Source organism: Megalobrama amblycephala, linkage group LG22 (assembly GCF_018812025.1).
Source record: "Megalobrama amblycephala isolate DHTTF-2021 linkage group LG22, ASM1881202v1, whole genome shotgun sequence".
Taxonomy (NCBI): Eukaryota; Metazoa; Chordata; class Actinopteri; order Cypriniformes; family Xenocyprididae; genus Megalobrama; species Megalobrama amblycephala.
Genome location: NC_063065.1, coordinates 3359130 through 3381677, shown reverse-complemented (window position 1 = coordinate 3381677; position 22548 = coordinate 3359130). Strand labels below are relative to the sequence as shown.

Below are 22548 nucleotides of genomic sequence, written 5' to 3'. Positions count from 1 at the left end.
GTGGTCAGTATTTCAGGAACACTCCCATGTCAGAATAAAGTGTGTCTCTTCTCCACTAGTGTGTGTGTGTGTGTGTGTGTGTGTGTGTGTGTGTGTGTGTGTGTGTGTTGGTCAGTATGTGAATCATCTCGTCCCACTTTGTCTGTCTCTTAAAATAACCCAGAGCAGCTGAAACAAAGCCTGAGAGACTGGAACAGTTAATGCTGAGGACTGAACTGACACGACTGAAGAAAACATGCAAACTAACTGAACATATATGAGGGCACAACAAGACCAGATCATCCAGACATCTGATCCATGTGGGACTGAAATGTTGCAGGTGAAGATGACTCGAGTCAAACCAAAATATAATAGATGTGATAGTTCAGATCATGGGTGACAAAAGCCTGTTTTACCAGCTGATGAAATTAGATTTAATCTTTCGGATGAAAAGATTCAAAACAGACCCTGATGATAAACATATGCTGAGTTTATTAGGATGTCATTTTAAATAAGTGCTGTCTTTATGTCATGTGACACTGTGGAAATAATAACTCTCCATGTGACTCAAATCCATCTGAGCATCAGTGTTTCATTAACAGCAGATCTTTCTCATGTTGTGTGTGAAAACTCATCTGTATCTATGAGAAAACACACGACACAAGAGAGAAACAGACAGTGGATGTTAATGAAGCACAGGATCATGTGAATATGAGTTTATATCAGACAGACGTCTATATTAAACAATATGCAGGAAATCATAAACATCCATTAAATAAAATAATACAATTTCATCACAACAATTAAACAACTGCTAACTATCTGTGTTTAGCATTTGGTGAGAAGTTGTCCACAAATAGTTATCACTTACTAATACTAACTAATACTAACTTACTAAAAACAATTAATAATAATAATAAAAAAAAAAGCCTTACAAATGTCAACAAATTGAACTAAAATAACCTGAAATATTTTTACTTTCAATAAAAAAAAGTGTTTTGTCTCATAAACAGCAGTGATAAATCTATAAAACAGAAAACAAACACACAAATAAGGCTTTATTTACAATATTAAAATAATTTTAAAAATAACCTTATGTTTTTTTGTGTAAATAATGGCTTAACATTGTATTAAATCCTTGAATTACTGCAATTTATTAATACTCAACATTTTTAAGTATTAATAAATTGCAGTAATTGAAGAAAATCAGGTAAAAACTGATCTCCAGCATGGTTCCGTTATTTATATGAAGCTCGTTCAGCTCTCAGCCAATGAGCGCAGCGCGTTCTTCACGGACGCGCCTCACACACTGTGCGCGCGCACTCACAAACTGTCAGATTACCGGCTATGAATCACGGGCGTAAGCTGTCTGGGCGCTGAAGTTTATCAGACACCGGACAGGTCCGACCCACAGACGACCAACATGAGCGAGAGATTTCTGGTCGTACCTGTGGCGCACGCCGTGGAGAGCGCGTTTGGAGGAGAAACGGACGGAGACTCCGTGTTGGACGCCGGTGGCGGTGAGGGTGAGCGCGCGGAGCGGCGGGGATCGGTGCCCATCCTCCAGTACAGCAGAGAACCCAACAAATACGGTGAGACGGCTTGAGTTCATACGGGCAGAAAGTGTCGCTCTGAACTGTCGCATTATAATAAACGAAGAGCCGTTATGTTCATTATAAAGATCCGTCTCGCGCGTCCAGAACTCAGTCAGTAGTTTGGCGCGTCACGCGTGTGCGTTACAGTGTAAACAAGATGAAAGAAAGTGAAGGAAACTTAACCGTCGTTTTGGTATTAATAAATGAAGTTAAACACAAACTAACGTTTGCAGCAGAAAGATCGATGTGTCTGAATTAATTTAGTCCATCGATGAGTCCTGTAGACAGTATATGAAATATTATTTATGGTAGACGGTTTGTTTTTATATAGATTTCTCTCAGGAGGTTTAATTCTCTCAGGGCCGTTAACCTGCGCACAGTTTTGGTTCCTGGAACGTTGTGAGAACGTTATGATTGAACATTCAAAGAACGTTAGAAAATGTTTCCTTAGACTAGCGGAACGTTTTTGTGTTTCTGCTAGTTTCCACTCTTTAGTTTTGTTAATGTTTATTGAAATGTTTTTTTGACAGGCGTAAATGACTGTGAGTGTTTAGACTATATAAGATTGAGGCGTTCAGTTTAAATATATTTCTTTGTTTATTTATAATTTCCAGTCAAACAATAATAGTAAATAATAGCTGTTTAAACTAAAATGTTCAAATGTGGTCTTAAAGGGTTAGTTCACCCAAAAATGAAAATAATGTCATTTATTACTCACCCTCATGTCGTTCCACACCCGTAAGACCTTCGTTAATCTTCAGAACACAAATTAAGATATTTTTGATGAAATCCGATGGCTCAGTGAGGCCTTCATAGGGAGCATTGACATTTCCTCTCTCAAGATCCATTAATGTACTAAAACATATTTAAATCAGTTCATGTGAGTACAGTGGTTCAATATTAATATTATAAAGCCACGAGAATATTTTTGGTGCGCTAAAAAAACAAAACAAACGACTTATATAGTGATGGCCGATTTCAAAACACTGCTTCAGGAAGCTTCGGAGCGTTATGAATCTTTTGTGTCGAATCATGATTCGAATCGCGTGTCAAACAACCAAACTACTAAAATAACATGACTTTGGCGCTCCGAACCGCTGATTCGACACGCTGATTCATAACGCTGATTCATAACGCTCCAAAGCTTCCTGAAGCAGTGTTTTGAAATCGTCCATCACTATATAAGTCGTTATTTTGTTTTTTTGGCGCACCAAAAATATTCTCGTCTCTTTATAATATTAATATTGAACCACTGTACTCACATGAACTGATTTAAATATGTTTTTAGTACATTAATGAATCTTGAGAGAGGAAATGTCATTGCTGGCTATGGAGGCCTCACTGAGCCATCGGATTTCATCAAAAATATCTTAATTTGTGTTCTGAAGATTAATGAAGGTCTTACGGGTGTGGAACGACATGAGGGTGAGTAATAAATGACAGAATTTTCATTTTTGGGTGAACTAACCCTTTAAAGTACAGCTGAATTATAATAGTATTCTGTTCATAAACAAATATGATGATCACAGTAACAGTTACAGCTCCAGTAAAACTGTGACCACTTATTATTACCTTACACTAATGATTGTCAACTTACAGTACAACATTTTTCACAGTCGATCAAAATAGGCAAGTATTGTTTTAATGGCATATTTACTTGTGAATGTCCACTGAATGTCCAATGTAGTGTGATTAACAAGGCTATTGAATACGGATGTCCGAATGTGCGAATATAAAACCAACTTTACCCAAGTCCGTCACCTTACACTAATGTCCTCAAATTAATATAGTATTTTACTTTAACAGTAACATTATCTATTGTAAGAATTTATTTTAGTAGTGTGTAAGGTTCCTGTGAAATGACTAGTTTGACATTGTCTGTATGTTGCGTGTGACGTATTTATATGTATGCCATTCTGTGTATTTGCATTACATGCTGCAGTTGTTATTGCAATTGCTGAAGTGTTATTGCAATTATTAAATTTAGCACAATAAGAAGGTTTGCTGGTTGAATTGTGCAATCTAATATGTTTCATAGGTCCTTGCAATATTAAAGTGGATAGTTCACCCAAAAATGAAAATTTGATGTTTATCTGCTTACCCACCAGGGCATCCAAAGATGTAGGTGACTTTGTTTCTTCAGTAGAACACAAATGATGATTTTTAACTCCAAACGTTGCGGTCTGTTAGTCGTATAATGCATGTCAGTGGGAACTTCGTCTATAAGAGTAAAAAAAACACGCACAGACAAATCCAAATTAAACCCTGCGACCCGTGGCGACACATTGATGTCCTTAAGACACGAAACGATCAGGTTTTGTGTGAGAAACCGAACAGTATTTATATCATTTTTAACCTCTAATAACACCAACTACGTCTAACTTGCCTTGAGCATCCGGTGTAGTGAGGTCTGATCACGCTCTGACAACGGAAGTGATCGCTCGCACTCATTGAGATATATGCGCGAGACATCACTGTTGTCATCAGAACGCGTTTTCAGACCTCACACACCGGATGCTCAAGGCAGTTGGACATAGTGGTGTATTAGAGATTAAAAATGATATAAATACTGTTCGGTTTCTCACACAAACCGATCGTTTGGTGTCTTAGGACATCAATGTGTCGTCACGAGCCGCAGGGTTTAATTTGGATTTGTCTGTGCATGTTTTTTTTTTACTCTTATAGACGAAGTTCCCATTGACACACATTATACGACTGACAGATGGCAACGGTTGGAGTTAAAAATCATCATTTGTGTTCTACTGAAGAAACAAAGTCACCTACATCTTTGGATGCGCCTGGGGGTAAGCAGATAAACATCACAATTTTCATTTTTGGGTGAACTATCCCTTTAAAGTCCCCCTGTAGTCAATACTTTTATCCTTAAAACTAATCTTTGATCACCAAAATGACATATTTAAACATTTTTTCTTGTCTTCATGCCTTAAAATAACTTGAATGTAACTCGACACCCTTGCCTCATTTATTATATGCGGATATATGAATATGCTAATTAGCCCCGCCTCCACTCACTCGCACGAGCTCAGAGATCGACTTGGTGAACTTCCTGAGGTAAACGCTCACAATGGTATCGCTTTTTACAATGCCAGACACAATGGTAATTAATATGATTAGCCTTTTGCTTGACTACATTATCAAATAATATGCTAATAATGTGTTTCTATAATATTACACAAACCATGTTCCCGTTCAGCTGCCTTCTAAAAATCACTATACTTAGAAATAATTTGAACAACTCAGAACGTCAGTGGAGAAAGGCATATAGTTCATCATAACATCGTAATATACATCATACACACGCTATATTGCTAAATCTACATGATTTTTATATCAACAGAAAAATATACTGGGATATATTCTTTTGAGACTCTCCTGCTTCAGAGCAGCATGTTGACATGATTGGTTTCAAGTTAGTTTGTGACGTCAAAAACACCAGTGTTTTCAAACTGCGGGTTTGAGACCGTCTCTCTTTCACTGCAGATTTAAGGAGAAAACACTCAGCAATGGTGTTGAACTGATGAATTTGCACATGGTTTGTCTTAAAGCATATTAAAAACACCACATAGACATATAAACAACATTGATTGCATTGCACCACAGGGGGAATGCATTATTTTTTTTATCATTTATTTTCACCCTTTTTTCTTTAGTATTGACCTAACCAGGTGATAGTGTTTTATGCAGCATGATGCCCTTTTGGTTTTACATGACTGCCTGATTTCAGGGGCTTGTCTAGACGTGTCTTGGGACACTTTTCACGCTCAGCTGTCTTCATTAATTACCATGACACATCTGTTTGTTTCCCGGGTTAGAGATCTAGTAACCTACATCTGAATCTACTTCTGTTTTCCAGCCTGTTACAGTCTCTCTTTGAATCAGTAAATCACATTTATTTAGTGTCCATGTGGATATTGGAACCAAACCAACCACATTAATTTAATTCATCTCTATCTGGTCTCGGTCTTTGTCTTTGATGGATATGAAAGCTTACAATTGGCCCTTAATTATATTTAGCTTGCAATTTAATCAAAGGCCTCTTAAAGCCAAAGTGTCTTTGATTATACTTCAGCACCAGTCACATAGTCTATAAAGAAGTCTAGAGTTAGAGTAATTGTGAGAGATGATCTTCTGCTGAAGTCCAGGTAATCTGGAGAATTGAATATGTAGCTCTTCGTTTTGTTTTAAGAGTTTAGCTTGGTGTTAATCATATAAAGAGGAAAGGGAAAGTTTTGTGATGCTTCTATCATGAGATGATCCTGAGAGCATGATCAGACCTACAGATACATTAGTTTCATTTGCTGGCGCGTGAAGCGTCTCGCCTTTTGGAGAAGTGTAAATGGGAGTCGTCTTCCAGATGATTGAGCTCGGGGAGCGGTGGATTGGGTTACACTCATTATGGGAGTCAAGAACATCTCTATTCATATATGTGGTGATGATCTTATAGCCTTCACTCCCAGACCTAGAACAATGCTGAGCACAAAGTTGCCTCCCGGGCATTAAGCAATTTTGAGGTCTTACAGACCCAGAATATTACTAAATAAGGCCATTCAGAACCCAACCCAACGCAAATGCTTTGTTCCCAAACTATGCAGTCTAGTACAAAGTCCTGATGGGTGGGTTTTCATTTTGGAAGCGTATTGCAGTTTATTGCCCAATTGAAAACCAAAATGCAACCAAATATACATTGCATTTTTCTGGGGAATTAAAGAAATATTCCAGGTTAAATACTAGGGGTGTAACGAATACCCTCATATCACGATACTGAACTCACAATATTATTGCAATACACCATAACAAGAAATGCACTGTTGATTAAAATGCTAAATTTGGTATTATACTGTGTGTGGAAATGAGTAGTTTTGGACTTGGTGCTTGTAATCCAATGCACAGGACAATGATGACATCAGAATAAAAATATTCATGAATTCTGAAGCTGAAAATACATAATTATTTCAGATGAATATGCTTGCAGCCTGTCACTGACTAGATATATTTAAAATAATGCAGGCCACTTTTTACTGGTAACATAAGACATTTGGCATTATCAAATATTCCCCTATTGAATTATTATACATTATATTCAATATTATATATAGTAGTTTAATGTAATGTCACCGAAACTCTGTAAACCTTGAATTTTTCTCACACAGTACTTTTCATTTTGGGTGAACTATACACAATATATATTTTCACTAAACCACGATAACATATTGTTGCATTTTTGAATTGCGATATATTGTGACACGATGTAGGCTATTGTTACACCCCTATTGAAATACAAATTGGGCATATCGTTGATTACCACAGATAATAATTTAGACTCCCACAGTCTTGTGAAAACAAAAATCGTTGACACTTACTATGGACTTAATGCACAAGTCTTTGCACTCACAATGTCCAAACAGAGGTACAAATTGAAAGTATTTTCTTGGAGAGAACTAAAAATTGTTTACAAATAAAAGCTAGTTTTGTTATTCATTTTGTAGGAACTGAAAACAAAAATCGAATATTTATGTTTAATTATTTTAATTGCTCTGTGTTATATTCATATAGTCAAATGGAATGAAAAAAAGTGAACAATGTTAAATTTGACTTTAAAACATGTTTGGAAATATCTAAAAATTGAAGCTTGAAAAGCTGCACATACTATACAACTGTTTATCTGTACAATTACATTTTTACTCACATGTTTGATTAAATGTACTCTTGAATTGCACAGTATATTTGGTTCTCAAAAAAAGATGACTTCTGGTCCAAACAACAACAAAACAAGCAAATTGAAAGTATTTAACCTGGAATAGTTGCTGTTTAAGGAGTTTCATATGCCATATGATACTGTACACTTATTAGTAAAGATCACATGACATTTTAGCAGAAACACAGTGCTGAAGTCAACAAAAATGCAGTGTACTTTTCAAACCACACATTTCAAGTGTGATCTGAGATGATTGCTTAACTTTTATGTGTCTGTGTGGGGTCATGCTGTATATTGTTACTGAAAGGTCATTTCATGATGATATTAGAACTGACCTCAGTAGGGCTTGGATGCAAACATGTTTACTTTCTGCTGTTTAATGGAAGTTAAAGCATCGTGTCCGGTGTGTTTCCACGGTCGGATCCCGGAGGCTAGAGGCCGTGTGTTGGAGGGTGGTCTTCAGTCAGGGTCAGGGTTGATGAAAAAGAGAAGAGGGAATTTTTATTTAGTGCATTTCTCCCTCAGGACACTGTGAACAGCTGACTCTAGCAACACCGTCCTTATTTGTGTTGGCTGTTTGTCCGCACAATCATAACAACAGTGGTGTGTGTTTCTGTGCTTTCCAGTTATCAAAACACTTTTTCTTTCTCTTCTTCTAGCATATAAATATGATGCATGTCATCCCGTTTGTTTCTGTGTGTCTGGGCAGCAGTAATTAGCTTTAGAGTTCATGAGTCATTTGTAATTTTATCGCTCTAATTGGCATCATAAGATGACAGTCATGTGACTCTGTGCTCTTGTTCAGATTGATGTTTTTTTTATGCTAGTGAACTGCTTACCTAGACCGCATTTGAATGAAAGCATCATGGGATGCTACAGATATAAGAAGCAAAGTTATACTGGTATTTTAGAATGATTTATAGATTTTTTATAAATATTTTGAATGTTTTCTTTTTTATATTTTCCATTTGCATTAGATTTTTAGTTAAAGATTCAGTCATTTTGTTGTGTCCTCACCATTTTTATTAGTTTTTGTTTTTTAAATATGTCTGTATAGTTTTTATTATTAATTTGTATTTCATATGAACTAAACAAAAATGAGAAACATTGCCTAGGCAACTAGCTAAAATAAAATGAGTTATGAATTATATATATATATAATTTTATTTCAAGTTATGAAATGTTTTTTTTATCGTTTTAGTTTAGTTAACAATAATAAACCAGTTTTTAACATACCTTGCTTGTGTCAAATTCTTAGCCTGCATTACCAAGCACAGCAATCCCAGAATGCACTGCAATGAATGATAATTATAAATTTATATACTTGTATTTTATGCAATACTGCAAAATATCAGCACAAATGGTTAAAAATAGACTATTTCACTTAATAGTGTATCATGGCAAAGTTGAGTAGAATTTAAAGGCACAGAATGTAAGTTTCACCACTAGAGGTCGCTTATTCAAATCAATAACAAAGATGTAGCTTGATGACGTAGTGATGGAGTGTGGAATGATGGGAGTTTTTGGGTTCACCTCCTCTGCTCTTTTTGCTTTATTGGGTTATATTTGGTGACAAAAACCACAGCAAACGATTATGAATAATTGTAGTCCATCAAGAATATGCAAAACAAACAACTGTGGCTTGCTACACACTATCAGAGATTGTCGGCTTTGATGCTAGAACTACACTGTTAAAAAATTACTGTAAATTTTACAGTAAAATACTGGCAGCAGGGTTGCCAGCCAGTTACTGTAATTTTTACAGTAGTGTTTCTGTAATTTAATTTACAGAATTTTACTGTAATCGAGAATACAGTAAAATTCTGTAAATTAAATTACAGAAACACTACTGTAAAAATTACAGTAACTGGCTGGCAACCCTGCTGCCAGTATTTTACTGTAAAATTTACAGCAATTTATATATTTTGTATACTGCATTTTTACAAAAATATATATTGTATACTGCATTTAACATACTTCTTTAAATAGCAAATACACACATTCAAGTAGTTTAGTCAAGTAGAATATGTAAAATGCAGTATACAATATATTTTCCCTATTGCTCACTTAATGAATGGGAGCTGAATTTTAAATTTAAACTATTAACTGCATAAGCTTTAAACAAATTTTAACTGCATAAAGTGTTGTATATATCTCTTTCAAATTTACATAAAAAATGCCATAAAAACTGTACTATTTTGAATTTATTTTTTATTTAGAAAATCATTTTGGACAACATTTTGTCATGAAAATGTTTTTAAATTACTTATTGGCCATCATGGCCCTTCACACAAAGAAATACAATTATAACTATAACTTGACCAACAGGGTCATATAAAAACATTTCTTAAAACCCAGATCACTTTCATCACTTCATGAACAGACCAACATGGCCGAACAACAAGTCCAACAAACTTGCGATCAAAAAAGAAGAATTCTGCTCCAGATGATGTTCCATCCCAGGATTCAAAGAGAGGCTAGAAATATTGAAAGGAACAAAGAGGACAATACATTAGATATATTACAAAACATAATACTTTAAGAGACTGATAGAGGGATGACAGATACAGTCAGTGACTGATAGAGGGATGATAGATACAGTCAGATACAGATATAGAATAATAAAAGTATATAATAAAAGGAAAAATAGATCTTGGTGTGTGTGTATTTACATTTCAGAAATTCCACTGAAAATCCATCACTTTGCACAGAAGAGTGGCAACATGTAGGTTGAACGCAACCCATTTCTTCTGAACTGTCTGGCCTGTTGTTCTAGATGGCACTTTTCCTTTCGTCTTTGTAGGTATTTATCTGGAGAGAGGAACAAAGTGCCTAAAGGGTCAGGAATTCAGATTGTTTTTAGCTTTTGAGGCATGTAATCATGTTTTTGAAATTATACCATGTGGTAGAACAGTATTAGCCTACAACTCCAGTCCTGAATACTTACCTCCCAGAAAGTTTTAGATATCCCACTAATCAAAACACCTTATTTAACTAATTTGTTTGCCAGTGTCAAATAGAGAGACATCTAAAACATTCACCCTAAAAAATAAATGTCTAATCTAGTTGAGAAACAACTAACTTATTTAGTTGTAGTTGTGTTAAAGGCCTCAATAGATATAAAATGTATATCTAAAAGGCAAGTACAGGATGATCAGTTTGTTCATATCTGTAAATAGCACATTTCATTTCAAGTTAAAAAAGATTTGGTTTTGGTAATGGTAATAAATTAACTATACAAGGCAAACTTATATCAAACAGAGATGTTAAAGTGTTTGCATTACCTTAAGTTAGCAAATGTCCACAAATACATCACATTGGTTACGTTAACAGCATGAAGCAGCACCATTTTGCGTGACACATCCTCCGTGAGCGGCCTGATCGCGTCGCGAGGCTTTTTCGTTTCGGCCCGTGTTAACAGATGACTGTCTGCCTGTACAAATGTGATTTACGCTATATAATAATCACGAAGTGTGCTGATGAACACGAAGTTCTCGTGAATTCCAACTGTTTCTAATTATTAATTTTCGGCCCACAGCCGCTATGCTAAAGCGCCGGGGAATGTGTGAGATCCTACCGCAACCGCGCTGAGGAAAACCCGCGCAAGTCTGCTTCGCGCCCCGCGGACGGAGGATGCGTCAATCCGGGATTACCAATATGAATCGCGAATGTAGATACATACATATTTACCAAAGACTGAGGGGGAGATGAAATAATAAGTCAGTTACCACAGTTGTAAATCACTCCTCTTGCTGCTACTCGAATCTTGACCGTTGGAGATCCCACAATGCCTTTGTATATTTGAAATTTACAGCAATATTCTGTAAATTTGATTCAAACAGCCACGCCCCCGGAATTCATTGCAATTTACAGCAATATGCTGTATTATTAAAATACAGCCATCGGCTGTAAAATATTGCTGTAATTTTTACAGCAATTCATTACAGTGTACTATTTACACATTTTTTCCATGGATTCTGTCCTCAGCTGAGGGTAGGGGGATTTGGAGGTCATGTAACATGTGCTGTGTCTGAATATGCCTACTTTTATACTATATAGTAGGCGAAAAACAGTATGTGACACAAGTAGTATGTCCGAATTCATAGTATTCATAAAACAGTAGGAGAAAAGTACCTGGATGATCAACTACTTGTGTCAAGATTCTGAAGTGTGCGTACGTTGGACACTTTATTATCCTATTATGCCATGGCAGAGGATTTGTGAATGGCAACTGACACCGATGGTCACATGACAACATGGCAGATAGCATGTCTGAATTCCATTCATACTTTACTTCTTTTTAATGGTCACAAAGTGAGTTTCAGAACAGTATGCTATTTCAGACACAGTGATGCATTAATGCCAATCGCTGCATGACTCATCTCACCCGATCTGTGTTGATTATGAGGGTTCCTCTTCCTGTCTGTTATCCTCTGTGTGGAGTTTCCATTCCCATCAGCCCCGTGCTAAAGAACAGTGTGCTCTTGGCTGACAACTCTTGTTTTTCATGTCATCGCTCTCCGTCTCTCAAACATTGCTCAGGCGTTGAAAGTAACAGGTGGTCTCTTAATGCTAAATAAACTTTGGCAGTCAGAATCAGTTTGGTGTTATATCTGTGTTTGTGTTTGGGAGACATGCATGAGGAACCGAGGGCAGGTCAACATTTAAAGGAATAATTCACTCAAAGAGTTGTCATATAATCATCCAAATGTCTTTCCAAACCTGTATGACTTAATTTCATTAGGACCCAAAAGTGATGTTAGGTAGAATGTAGAATGCATAATCCAATCACGATGCACCAAGTTTAAATATGCGCATATAATAATGAGGTTTGAATATTTATCTCATCACACAAAACTATCATATGACTTAAAGGGATAGTTCACCCAAAACACATTTACTCACACTCAAGTTCTTCCAAACCTATATGAGTGTCTTTATTCTCAAGAACACAAAATAAGATATTTTGAACAATGTCGGTAACCAAACAGTTGATGGTCCACATTGACATCCAAAGTAATTTTTTCCATACTATGGAAGTTAGTGGGGTCCATCAACTGTTTGGTTACTCAAGTTCTTCAAAATGTCTTTAATTTTTGGGTGAACTAACCCTTTAAGGACACCTGAAATATAATGCATAAAGTGTATATGGACTACATTTAACCCAGACAAAAGGGAATGTTTCCCAGAACTTTGGCTAACGTTCTAGTAAGGTTCTGTTGAAGTTATGAGCAAACGTTCCAGTAACGTTAATAAAAAATTAATTTGAAGATTTAATAAATCAACATTAGCATTAAAACTTCATTTACACATTGTTTGTGGAACTTTTTTTCTGAAATGTTTTAGATGGATGTTTGTATAACATTTTTTAAACGTTACATTGTTTCAGAGAACATTCAAAAGTAACGTTCCCATAATGTTTGCAAAATGATAAAATAGAACTTTATCTTAATATTTTCTGCTTAACCAAGAAAGATTTAACAGCTGGATGTTTTGAAAGTTCAGAGAACATTCTGAAATAATGTTTTCATATGTGGGAAATGTAACATTGTAACATTCTTGGAACACATTTTTTTCTGATGGGAATCTATTTTTATTTTATTTTATTTTATTTTATTTTATTTTATTGCAGTTTTGGAGATTAATACTGTCTGTAATTGAATAGAAAAACTCTTTAATGTTCTAGAAAAAAAATAATAAAGATATACAGGTTTGAAATTACATTAGGGTGAATAATAATGACAGAATGTACATGTTTGGCAGAACTTTTTCTTTAAATGTGTCCTTTTCTCAAATACAGGACTGTCTGGGACGTTCATACCAGGAACAGATTTCTGGTGTCTGGTGGCTGCTGTCATTTCGGTCTTATAAAATCTAAGGTGATAAACCCTCACAATCGTTTAGATAAACTGAGTTGCTGGCACCATGGGGGGTTTTGTTGGCCTTGTGTTTGGCTCGAGCTCCCATTTCAGGACCTTCTCACGGTCACCAGGATCAAACGACGCTATTAGTTAATCTAGAATTCTCTGGATATTTGTCTTGTGCTGCAGAGGAGCAAAAAAAGGTGTCACCTGATATTGTCGTGTGTGACGGACAGCTGAAGGAGAACAGGGCATCTGCTCTGACATTTGAGATGGGCGTCTCTGCCAGAACGCCTGAGCATCTGTCATCACCTGCTTACAGCTGCTTCGTTTTAGAACCAAAGAACCTCCGTTCATCTCCAGCTGTTTACTGTAACGTGTTGAAAGTCATTTACAGTAATTATTTTATATGTGCCAAATGGATTAGTGCAGATTCCTCGCGTGTCTCGGCGCTACGGCGTGACATTTTGCAATCACTCTGGTATCTGTTTTTAGGTTCCCTGTAACGTTTCCACTCTCGTACAGTCAAGTCCGTTTTAGAAACAGTGACATGCACTGGATGGGGGTGAAATTCTGCTGTAACAGACATGCAATCTGTGTGTGTGAACTTGCGCTGTTAGTTACAGTTAGTCTGGATCAGATTAAACTGTGAGATATAGAACAGTTTAAAGACCATCTGTGGTGAAAATCAAGTTTTTAATGTCATTTATATGTCTATGTGGTGATTTTAATATGCTTTAAAGGGCTCCTTGATTATGATTTCACTTTTTTAGCTTTAGTTAGTGTGTAATGTTGCTGTTTGAGCATAAACGAACATCTGCAAAGTTACCACGCTCAAAGTTCAAAGTTCTTTTACAGAATTCTCTGTTTAAGGACTACAACAAACGGCTGGTAGGGACTACAACAAGCTTCTTCCTGGGTTAGTGACATCACTAACCCCATAATTTACATAATCCCGCGCCCCGAGAATACACAACAAAGGGGGCAGGGCCATGTAGGGCTGCTTTAGAGAAGAGGAAGAGTTGTTGTAGTAGAGTGTTGTTGTCATGCCGTCATTTTATGCCAGGACTGCTTCACAAACGAGGGTCAATTCAACGAAAAAAGATTAACATGATGGCACATGCTAGTGGATGAGTTGAATCAACTCCACAGCAACTACATAAATTTATCCACTAACCATTCAGAAACGTCTAAAAGTTGTAACTTCTTCCTGAGTCTCTCCATCAGTGTCGACTCCGGTTTGAACAATGTAAGGCTGAACACCGTTACTGACGTCATTTTGGCTGCGTGAGATTCTCCAGCTTTGTTGTTGTTGAGCTGTTAAAGCTCCACCCTCTTCTGGAAAGGGGGCGGGGAGCAACAGCTCATTTGCATTTAAAGGGACACACACAAAAACGGCGTGTTTTTGCTCACATCCAAATAGGGGTAAATTTGACAAGCTATAATAATGATCTGTGGGGTATTTTGAGCTGAAACTTCACAGACACATTCTGGAGACACCAGAGACTTAAATCTTGTGAAAAGTGGCATTATTTAAGATTCATCAATCAACACTATTCCTGAGTATTTTCTCCTTAAAATGGCAGTGTACCAAAGATAGTCTCAAAAATGTCCTACCGTCACAAACAAGTAATCAATCCCGTCAAGCCGTCAGCTGTCTGACTCTGAGATGTCGGAAACATGGTTTGTGTAATATTAGCAACACATTATTAGCTGTTTGATAAAACTGTCAAGCCAAAGGCTAATCATTTTACTATTATGAGTCCAACACTACCTAAAATATTTTATCATTCTGAGTCATCGGCTTGTAGACAAGCCTGTATTCCTCTTCTTCTGAATCAGTTTCTGTTTTAAACATATATGGCTGAATTAAATAAATATTTCCACTTATGTCGTGTTTCCTACAGTCGAGCGAGTGAATCAGGTAGTCAGAACTTGTGTGATTGACTGGAGGCGGAGCTCATTTGTATATTCAAGTATGAAAAAAAAAATTTATGGTTGAAGTTTTAGTTAATAATAATAACATTGTCACCTATTCTTCCGGTTTTATTATTCATATATAACCAACATTTGTAAAAAGCCCCATATTGGTCAACCACAAGATGATGCATAACTAAAATGGTTTAGTTCTCCTTCAGGGTCTAAACTGGGACAAATGAGTCTGCTTGTTTACTCTATAAATGTAGCATGGAAATATTACTGCAGGCCTAAAGAATCTTTGTGTAAAAACTTGTCAGCAAGTGGAAAGTTGGGTTTGTAGATGTCATGATGCCAGGAAAAGGTTTCTCTAGTGCATTTTGTGGTCTCACTCCACACTGTTGCTTCGTTAGCATGATCAGTGTAAAATCATCAGTCGGACTGAACTGTCATGTCAAACAAGCACAGAATTTCATACAGAAATGCTTTGAAAGATGCTTAGATTTGTCTTGCTTGCTTTACCAAAGATAATCAGCAGGTGGCAGCACATTTCTTCCTGATGCTTTAAATACTCAGCACACTTGTTACTTCAACTTTAACCAACTGAAGCTTCTTATAGGACACTCTTTGCTACTTTGTGCTTTGCTCACAGACTCAGTAGTGTTTACAGAAGGCTCACATTGGTACTGCACTTGCAAATTGACTGTTTCTGGCTATTTTATTCCACATTATATAACTGTCCTGACCACCACTGTGACCCACAATTAACCCGTTTGACCCCTCAATCCAGAATCTCTCACAATTGTCGGTGTTTGTATTGTACATTTGTGATTGTGTTAGACTTGCAAGTTTTTATAGTTTATTTATTAATTGCTTTATGCGTCACTAAGCTTTCAGATGCAGTCCAGCTTTCAAAGTGCAGGAAATGAGACTGGCCTAAACAAATCCAGCTTCATAAATGAGCTCAGCTGGATGTTTCTAACCGGATTTGATTTCGCGAAACTATGGTTGATCTTACCTGCCAGAACAACTGCGTCTTGGATTAGCCAGTTGGAGGAAGTTAGTTTCCTTTTAAAAATGTGCGTCCTGTAGTTTGCACTGCTCAGTAAATCCAAACGCTTTGGACATTTTGCCATTTAAAGGTCGTTGCACAGGTGGAACCAATTCATTAGAAGAAATTCCTGGCGGCTTTTATATTTTCCTGTTGCTCTTTAGTCATTCCCGGGGAAGCCTATCAAGAACAGATGAGAAGATTAGGTCTGTCCTCACCATGGATGGCATATTTTTATTTGCGTGGTTTATGTAATAGTCATGCAATTTTTTTTTGTTTTTGTCATTTGCCTAGATAATGACAGATAACAGCATTTCTGTCATTTATTCTGTAAGATCTTTTTCCATACTCTGTCTAGTATGTTATGAAACTTTAACTTTAGGACAAGATAACATTTTTGGTTTTAAGCCTCAGATAGCTGTGACAGATGGACATAAATTGGAACACAAACCAAAGTCCATCATAATTGGAAATTCCTTATGGAGATAACTGAGCAAAACTCTTTCACCATTCAGCTGTTATGCATTCAGCTCCTTTTGTCAATATTCATATCTGCACATTTTCCAATTGTCAAATGGTACAATAAACAACTTGCAGTTCACAGTGTCCACATCGGACGCAACTGCTGTGACCTTTCCTTCTGGATCGAGTGAAACACCTTCTGGAGCAAGAACAAATGTAGGGCAGGGCTTGATTTTGTCCGTGGGGAATTGATTGGATGGCTGTGGTTTGCTATTGGTGGATTTCATGTGAGTGACAGGTTGCCCCGCCCTCGTCATCAGAGAAGAGATATCGCTGCATGAGAAAGGGGAAGTTATTCTGAATCAAGATTACAAGGGACATGAATTTAAAACAATAATAATGTGCACAAATAATTTAAAATAAATACTGCAATATTCTTGCAATAATTCCATAAAAAAAAAAAACAAGAATTTATGCAGTAATGCATTTATAGGGGCTTTTACTAACTGAGGTTAAATTGAGAGTGATGTGCAATAATGCAAAAATAAACAGCATCAGTATGTCCCAGAATCCCGGTGCTTTTGGTCCATTAGTCAGCGCATGTTATTTTTATCACTATGACCTGGTCAGTTTGACCGTTGAATCCTCCAGCGGGCCATTTCTGTTCTTGAGTCTGTCTGTTCTGAGCACTGCAGTGTAATTCAATCTGAAGTGCTCGACTCCCAGAACACCCTGCACACCATCACTGCATCCTTTGTGTGTGTGTTACCTCACAAGTGCTCTAGCATATTAAACTGGAGCCTTTTGGTCTTTCCATGAGGACTTAATGGTGCTCATGTCATGTTGATCATGAGGAATGTGGAATAAATCACATTACTGATATCTGCGCCGACTTCCTCTTTGCTAATCTTTTATGGCTTCAGTGTTTGAGTCCTACAGCGTCTGTGCTTCAGACATCAATGCTTCCTCAAATCATGTGTCATGTTGAGGAAAGATGTACTTTATAAAGTGAGCAGATCCACCATTGAAATGAAAAAATGAAAGTATATTTTAGTTAGTTCATCCGACAGTAAACGTATTTTAAAGACAATAGAAGTAATTATGAAAATATAGCTGCAAGCTGCAATTAAGGGGTCAAACCCAACTGAAGCAAACAAAGCTAGCAGCAGACCTACAATTTCATAATGAACTATGATAGCAACTGAGACAAAGACACTGCATGTAATTTTGAAGTCAATCAGACCAACAGTACTGTAGTTAGAGTAAATTTCATGCTTTGGTCAATTATAGCGCCACCAAGTGGCACAGTCCCACCACTTTTTGTGTGTGTGTGTGTCCTCACACTGCCTCCATACATGAAGTGTGTCAAATTTAGTGAAAATATTTCATTTTGTTTAGGAATTAAAGACATTTATAAATATGTATGCATAAATAATTACCCACACATGACTTTAATTGCATTTTTTTGCCACTTACTATCAAAATTTTGACATTTGGCCATTAGCGTATAGTCAACAACCTGCTTTTGATTGTCATACGGTGGTTTGTACGTCTCCATCGGACTAATGGTTTCTAAGATATTCGCAAATGTTGTTTAAAAGCTAAATCACATCGTTGCACTGACCATAAGGTGAAACCTAGCATGTTTGGTATCGTTGGACTTGGCATGGATTCAGAAATCCAAAGAGATGACTCCCATGAAAATAAGTCAACCACATCCAAAGTTATGAGCATGTCAATGTTTTTTACCACTAGGTGGCGCTGGTCCAAAACTTCTCAGACTCCTTAAGGGAATCGTGCCGATGACCCATACTGAGATTTGTATTGATACATTAAAGCGTTCATAAAATACAGCATTTTACTACAAAATTCGAAATGTCCGATGCCCAAAATGGCCGAAATTGGAAAATTGGATATCAATTGGATTCGATTTGGCATGATGCCCTGAATCTAACAAGACAACTTTTATGATTATTGGACAAAACCGTTCAGAAGTTATAAGCAAAAATAGCCTTTTTCATATCTCCTAAACAGTAGGTGGTGCTGCACCAAAATGTAGCATGTAATGTCAGGTCATGCTTGTGATGACATGGACCAAGTTTGGTTGGAATATGTTAAAGCATTGAGTAAAATTTCAAAAAGCGCTACGTAAAATTTGTTTGCATGGTTTCGAAAATGGTTTGACAATTCAACTTGAATTCCAAACTTTCCAAACTTTTTGTTGGCATGGCCTGAAGATGATCTTGTTAAATTTTCGTGAAATCGGAGAACGTCCTAGGAGGAGTTGGAAAAAGAAAAATTTTCTCATGATGGGAAATGACGTCATAAGGTGCAATTGAATCATCTGGAGCCAAGGAATCAAAGGAAAAATAATTCTAGCCCTTTTTTGTTTCTATAATATGTTTTAATTTAGCGTCTGAAAACATTACACTCAGTTCACACTAAATAATATTATTTTAATAAAGTATATTATTTCTGCACGGAAATAACTACTCATTTTAAAAGTATGTGCTTCTTACATCTGTACATCTGATGTCTGATCAGCATGAATCACATTTAAGAATGCTGCAGGTTTTCCTGATTCCACAACAGCATCTCTGTTGTGTAACACAGCTGAAGAATTTCACATCAACAACAGCAACAAAAGCAAGCAGGAAAACGATGAGATGAGCTGCTTATAGCAAACCATTATTCTTGTTTCAGATTTGGTAGATTTGACTGAATTTTCCTCTGTGCTGCAAACCTTTCATTTTCATTTCTAAATGTAAAACTCTGTTAGATGTAAAACTATAAGTTTCCACACAACCAGTGCAGGCTTGTCTTTATACTGTGCTGAACTGCATGTCAAGGGTCATGAAGACAAAACAGCTCATGACTTGTGAAGCATGACAACTATTGCAGCCAAATGATCCCACCGTACAGAATGTCAGGTCTCGTATTGTCTGTGTGGAATAAGCGCACCTTAAAACAAATTAACCTGTCCAACCACAGAGCTATGCTGTTTGGCTGCTTTAATGACAGGTTGCTGTACCTTTGGCCTTGTGTTTGCATTGTGCCTATGGGCGAGTGTGTTTACTCATGCATTATTCAGTCAGGTCAGGTGTCACAAATGTGTTTACAGTAACATGCCTTGAATCATTGCTTTGATGTTAAAATACGTTTCTTCTAGAGATGCACTGATGCCAGTATCGGTATTGGGCCCGATACCGAGCTCATGTACTTGTACTCATACTCATAAAAATACCCCCGATACCAATGTCCGAAATCTCACGTGGCGTAACTGATAAAATTTTCCGTGCACAGAGACACCGACGGCAGCAGCAGAAAAAATGTCAGCCTCAGGGCTGTGGAACTACTTCAAAATCAATGATGACAACCCACACATTGCAAAATGCATGCAAAACGCACTGAATGACACAGAACAGAAGCGTTCTCTGACTGTATTTATGTGAAATACTCCACACGATGGACATTTTGACAACAATTTGTACATTTGACCATTCAGGCGCAAGGAGAACTGATTGCGCGCTGTCTGAGCGATCAGTTCTCCTTGCGCCTGAATGGTCAAATGCACAAATTGTTGTCAAAATGTCCATCATGTGGAGTATTTCACATAAATACAGTCGGTATGGATTGAGTGTTCGTTAACAGGTGGGTGAAAACAGGATATTTGTCAGTACCCTATATTACATCCATAAATTCGGACTTGAAACTTTGAGGGCTGGTAGTACTCACACCATCTACAATGTCACCATGCATTTTGTCCATCTTGAGCCAAGGATTGCAACGATATAAGACACGTTGGGAGTTTTGGTTTGGGAGTTATGAGCCATTTCGTACTTTCCCCCATCAGGCCAATCAGGATTCGCTTGTCGTTCAGCAAAATTTTCAGGCATTTTGGATTTTTTGAAAAACCTACTTTTGCAAACTAGTCCTAGGTTTTTGGCAACCAAAATAGCAAGATTCTCTGGATTCTGATTGTCAGTAATTATCAAAAAAAGTTCAGATTCACGGCCCCTAAGGGCCAAAACGTCTGAAGTACGCGGAGCCACTAAAACTCAGCACACCTATGTAAGAGTTCATTCTGTGGCTGCGTAAAAAAGGATGCAGCAACTGGCCACTTGGTGGCGCTATAACAGGAAAAAAAATACATGTAATTGGCTATAACTTTTTCACCGTTAGTCCGATTGACCTGAAAATGGCATGCATGCAGCATCTTTGTCTGAGGTGCCATGAGTATCTATGAGGACATTGACGTATCTCAAAAAACGTCCGCCATCGGCCAATGAAGTTTGAGCAGTTATCAGACAAGGTTGACAGAAGCCGATCAGAAAGAAACCTAGAGGCCTTTAAGAAATTTGAAAGAAATCAGCCACTGGGGGCCGCCTTGGCATTTTTCACGTGCATAAACGATTGTGTATCGTGCGTTTTTTTTTTTTTTTTTTTTTTTTTCACACGTCCACAATATTCATACCACATGGTAGAACTCAACATACAGAGTAACTTTGCCTCTAGGACTGCTGCTGTCCATCGAATTGTTCATTAATTTTGGAGATTATGACAGAAAACAACTAATCCTAGGTTTTTGGCTCAACCTCAATAACTGTTAAAAAACATTTATTTCATGTGGTAAATTGCCTGTTATAGTCTTTTCCATCTATGATCGAGATGGTTACAGGATTGCTAAATAAAACCTAATACCATTTTACACACTTGCTTAAAGAACTTAAAGTGCTTGATCCCCGATAATTGCTGCTCGCAGCTATATTTTACATCTGTAATGTGACGTACAGTGCTGTTCAAAAGTTTGGGTCAGTAAGTAAGAAATTAATACTTTTATTCAGCAAGGATGCATTAAACTGACCAAAAGTGACAGTAAAGAAATTTATAATGTGATTTCTACCTCAAATAAATGCTTTTTATTGAACTTTATATTCATCATAGAATCCTGAGAAATGTATGACAGTTTTAGAAATGCTTAAGCTTTTTTATATTTTACATTTATTCAAATTCCAAAGGAATACAACAAGAAATTAATTCTATTATTCATATTTTATTTTATTTCAGTTACCATTTATTTTAAGTTACAAGTTTTAGTTGGGTTTAGTGTAGTTTTAGTTAATGATAATAACCCTGCTGACCAGGAGGAAGTCCCTTGAAGAGGTTCTCAATCAATAGCTTCCTTTTATCTGGTGTCTTGTTGTGTCTGCGGAGGTTCATACTGCCGCAGGGGAGAAAGGAGGAGATTCAGCTCTTGTGTGCATTAAGGACGACCCACAGGGCGGAGCTTTCCTAACTCCTTATAGGGAGGCAAGCAGGTCACATGGTCAAGCCGGTGTCAAAGAGATAGGAGCACAACTGAGAACTTCGAACCACAACTCAAACAAGCCAGCGCCGAGGAGGAGAGGCAGAGGGTGAGAAAACAGATAAGGAGAAAGTCAGACGTCTCGCAGACAGACACATGGTGAGAAAATGCCCACCAACTTCACTGTGGTCCCCGTGGATGATGGCAGAAAGTCAGCTCAGGAAGACACAGATGACAACAACGTCCTGAAGGAGGAGGATGAAGAAGCCGTAGGTGAGCCTGGGAATTTTCCAAACCATGGTGTGTGAATCCAAACAGCCCAGCTGGAGTTAGTGTAAAGTGCCGCTTCAGGTTAACTGAACGGGTCACTGTCCGTAGTTTGTTTGTCTTTCTCTCTCTCTCTCTCTTTCTCTCCGTGCTGAGTGAACACGCCTTCTCTTTTTCCTCTTTTCACATGGGCGAGAGAAGCATGTGCTGAAGACAAGCTCATGTGATGTTGTTCTTGCATCTTTTATGGTTTCATTTAATGCTTCAGTTAGTGCACATTATCACTAGAAGTACTGAATCTAGTCAATATTTATGCATTTATTGCATACTTATTTCTGCTTTCTCTGGCATAGTTTAACAACATGTTTCCTGTTCCAACTTAAGAAGGGGGATAT

At 37.2% G+C, this 22548-nt stretch overlaps 1 protein-coding gene and 1 long non-coding RNA gene across 7 annotated transcripts in view; one reads left to right on the top strand and one right to left on the bottom strand.

Annotated features, from left to right (window-relative positions):
* The first annotated feature begins 1282 nt into the window (after window positions 1-1282).
* The window catches only part of slc12a7b (solute carrier family 12 member 7b), a 73296-nt gene continuing 52030 nt past the window's right edge, over window positions 1283-22548 (top strand). For 2 of the 6 annotated variants that reach the window (XM_048174568.1, XM_048174562.1), the window contains exon 1: window positions 1284-1571. In XM_048174568.1, the coding sequence (XP_048030525.1) occupies window positions 1403-1571 (169 nt within the window). In that variant the 5' untranslated portion in view covers window positions 1284-1402. Of the gene's footprint in view, window positions 1572-21669; window positions 22187-22548 lie in introns of those variants that run through there. The other 4 variants (XM_048174563.1, XM_048174566.1, XM_048174564.1 and 1 more) reach the window with 4 other exon arrangements.
* On the bottom strand, window positions 9539-14896 carry LOC125257891. Its single transcript, XR_007182467.1, has 3 exons — window positions 14769-14896; window positions 9963-10101; window positions 9539-9767 (listed from the first exon to the last, which is right to left on the bottom strand). It is a non-coding gene; the product is annotated as an uncharacterized LOC125257891 (long non-coding RNA).